A 1479-nucleotide genomic window follows, 5' to 3' on the forward strand; every position below is an offset into this window, starting at 1 on the left:
GCTGTCGCAGTGCCAGGCTCTGCGGGCCGTGCGCATGAGGCAGTGCTACCGCCTCACAGACGTGCGGTGCCTGGGCGCCCTGCCGCTGCTGCAGGAGCTTGACCTCTCGGACTGCCCCGTCACCAACGACAGCGTCGCGGCGCTGCGGAACGCGCGGTGCTTGCGCAAGTTGCGCCTGCAGTCATGCCGCGCCGTGACGGACGTGAATTTCCTCAGCGGCCTCGAGCAGCTCGCCGAGCTCGACCTGCACCACACGAACATTGACGAGGCAGGCTCCGTCGGACTCGTGCACTGCGCGCAGCTGACGTCGCTCATACTGCATTCCGTGCGTGTGCACTCACTGCGACAATGGAACGCCGCGGCGTTTTTGCCGCGGCTCAAGCGGCTCGACCTCAGCAACACTGCCGTCACATCTGATGCTCTCTCATTCGTGGCGTTTTGCCCGCTGCTTGAGACACTGACGCTGCGCGGCTGTAAGAGTATCACCACGGTGGACTTTCTTCTGTTGTACAGATCGCCCGGAGGCGGGCGACGCACAAGATGTGGTGACGGCAACATCAGCACCAGGAACACCAGCAGAGAAGTTGAGCCTCACGTCGCGCTCGCCACTGTGACGATTGCTGTTGCTGCTATTGCATCAGCAGCAGACGACGACACACTTCCGCTTTTATCGTCACCACCAGATTTGGAGAATCGACACTGCTTGGTGGAGCTCACACTGAGTGACACTGCTGTGACGAACAATGGCCTGCGGGCGCTGAAGTATTGTCCGGGACTGGAGCGACTACGACTGTCCCGCTGCAAAAAAGTCACCGACGTGAATGTGCTCCGCTGGCTTCCGCAACTGAAGGAACTGGATTTGAGCACAACGTCCGTGACAAGCCACGGCCTTGCGAAGTTGTCACCAAAAGGCAATTCACAAGTGCATCGCATGACAGAGGCCGGCGCTGCCGTTTCCGCCGCTACTATTGCTATTACTACCGCGGAGGAAGATGTCACCTCAACCGGCCTCGGCTGCGTGGCGCTAGAGAAACTGTGGCTGCAGTCCTGCCAGGAGGTGCGGAACGTACGTGTGCTGTGTGGCTTTCCGGTGCTGCAAGAGTTGTTCCTCACCGGCACGCCGGTGCCACGGCGGGAGCTGGATATTGCTGTGCTGTACCGCGGCAACCCTATGCTGCAGAAGATACACCACAGCGTCGCCATCACCCTTGCGTGAGGCTCCTTTCTCTCACCCCCCTCTACATAATGCGATTTCTCAGCATTTTCCTGATTCTTTCCCGCTCCCTTTCCTTTGCCTCCGTTTTATCCTCATTCTTCTTGGCCCCGCCATCTGTACATATCACGCCTCTGCGTCGAAGAAAGAAAGAAAAAAAAACAAAAACAAAAGAAGAGGCCCTGACTAGATGAGGATATGTGTATATTATTCGAATACGCAGAGAAGTTCTAATGCCGCTGATGCATCAGCAGCACCAGCGGAGG

General features: G+C 58.0%; 1 protein-coding gene across 1 annotated transcript; it reads left to right on the plus strand.

The window, feature by feature from the left end:
• Window positions 1–34: 34 nt before the first annotated feature.
• DQ04_19471000 (hypothetical protein) lies at window positions 35–1216 on the plus strand (the record flags this gene model as incomplete). Its single annotated transcript, XM_009317822.1, has 1 exon — window positions 35–1216. The coding sequence occupies one exon, from the start codon at window positions 35–37 to the stop codon at window positions 1214–1216; it is 1182 nt and encodes a 393-aa protein (XP_009316097.1).
• Between the last annotated feature and the right edge of the window lie 263 nt (window positions 1217–1479).

The sequence above is a fragment of the Trypanosoma grayi genome, assembly GCF_000691245.1.
Source record: "Trypanosoma grayi strain ANR4 Tgr_1947_V1, whole genome shotgun sequence".
NCBI classification, from domain to species: Eukaryota; Euglenozoa; class Kinetoplastea; order Trypanosomatida; family Trypanosomatidae; genus Trypanosoma; species Trypanosoma grayi.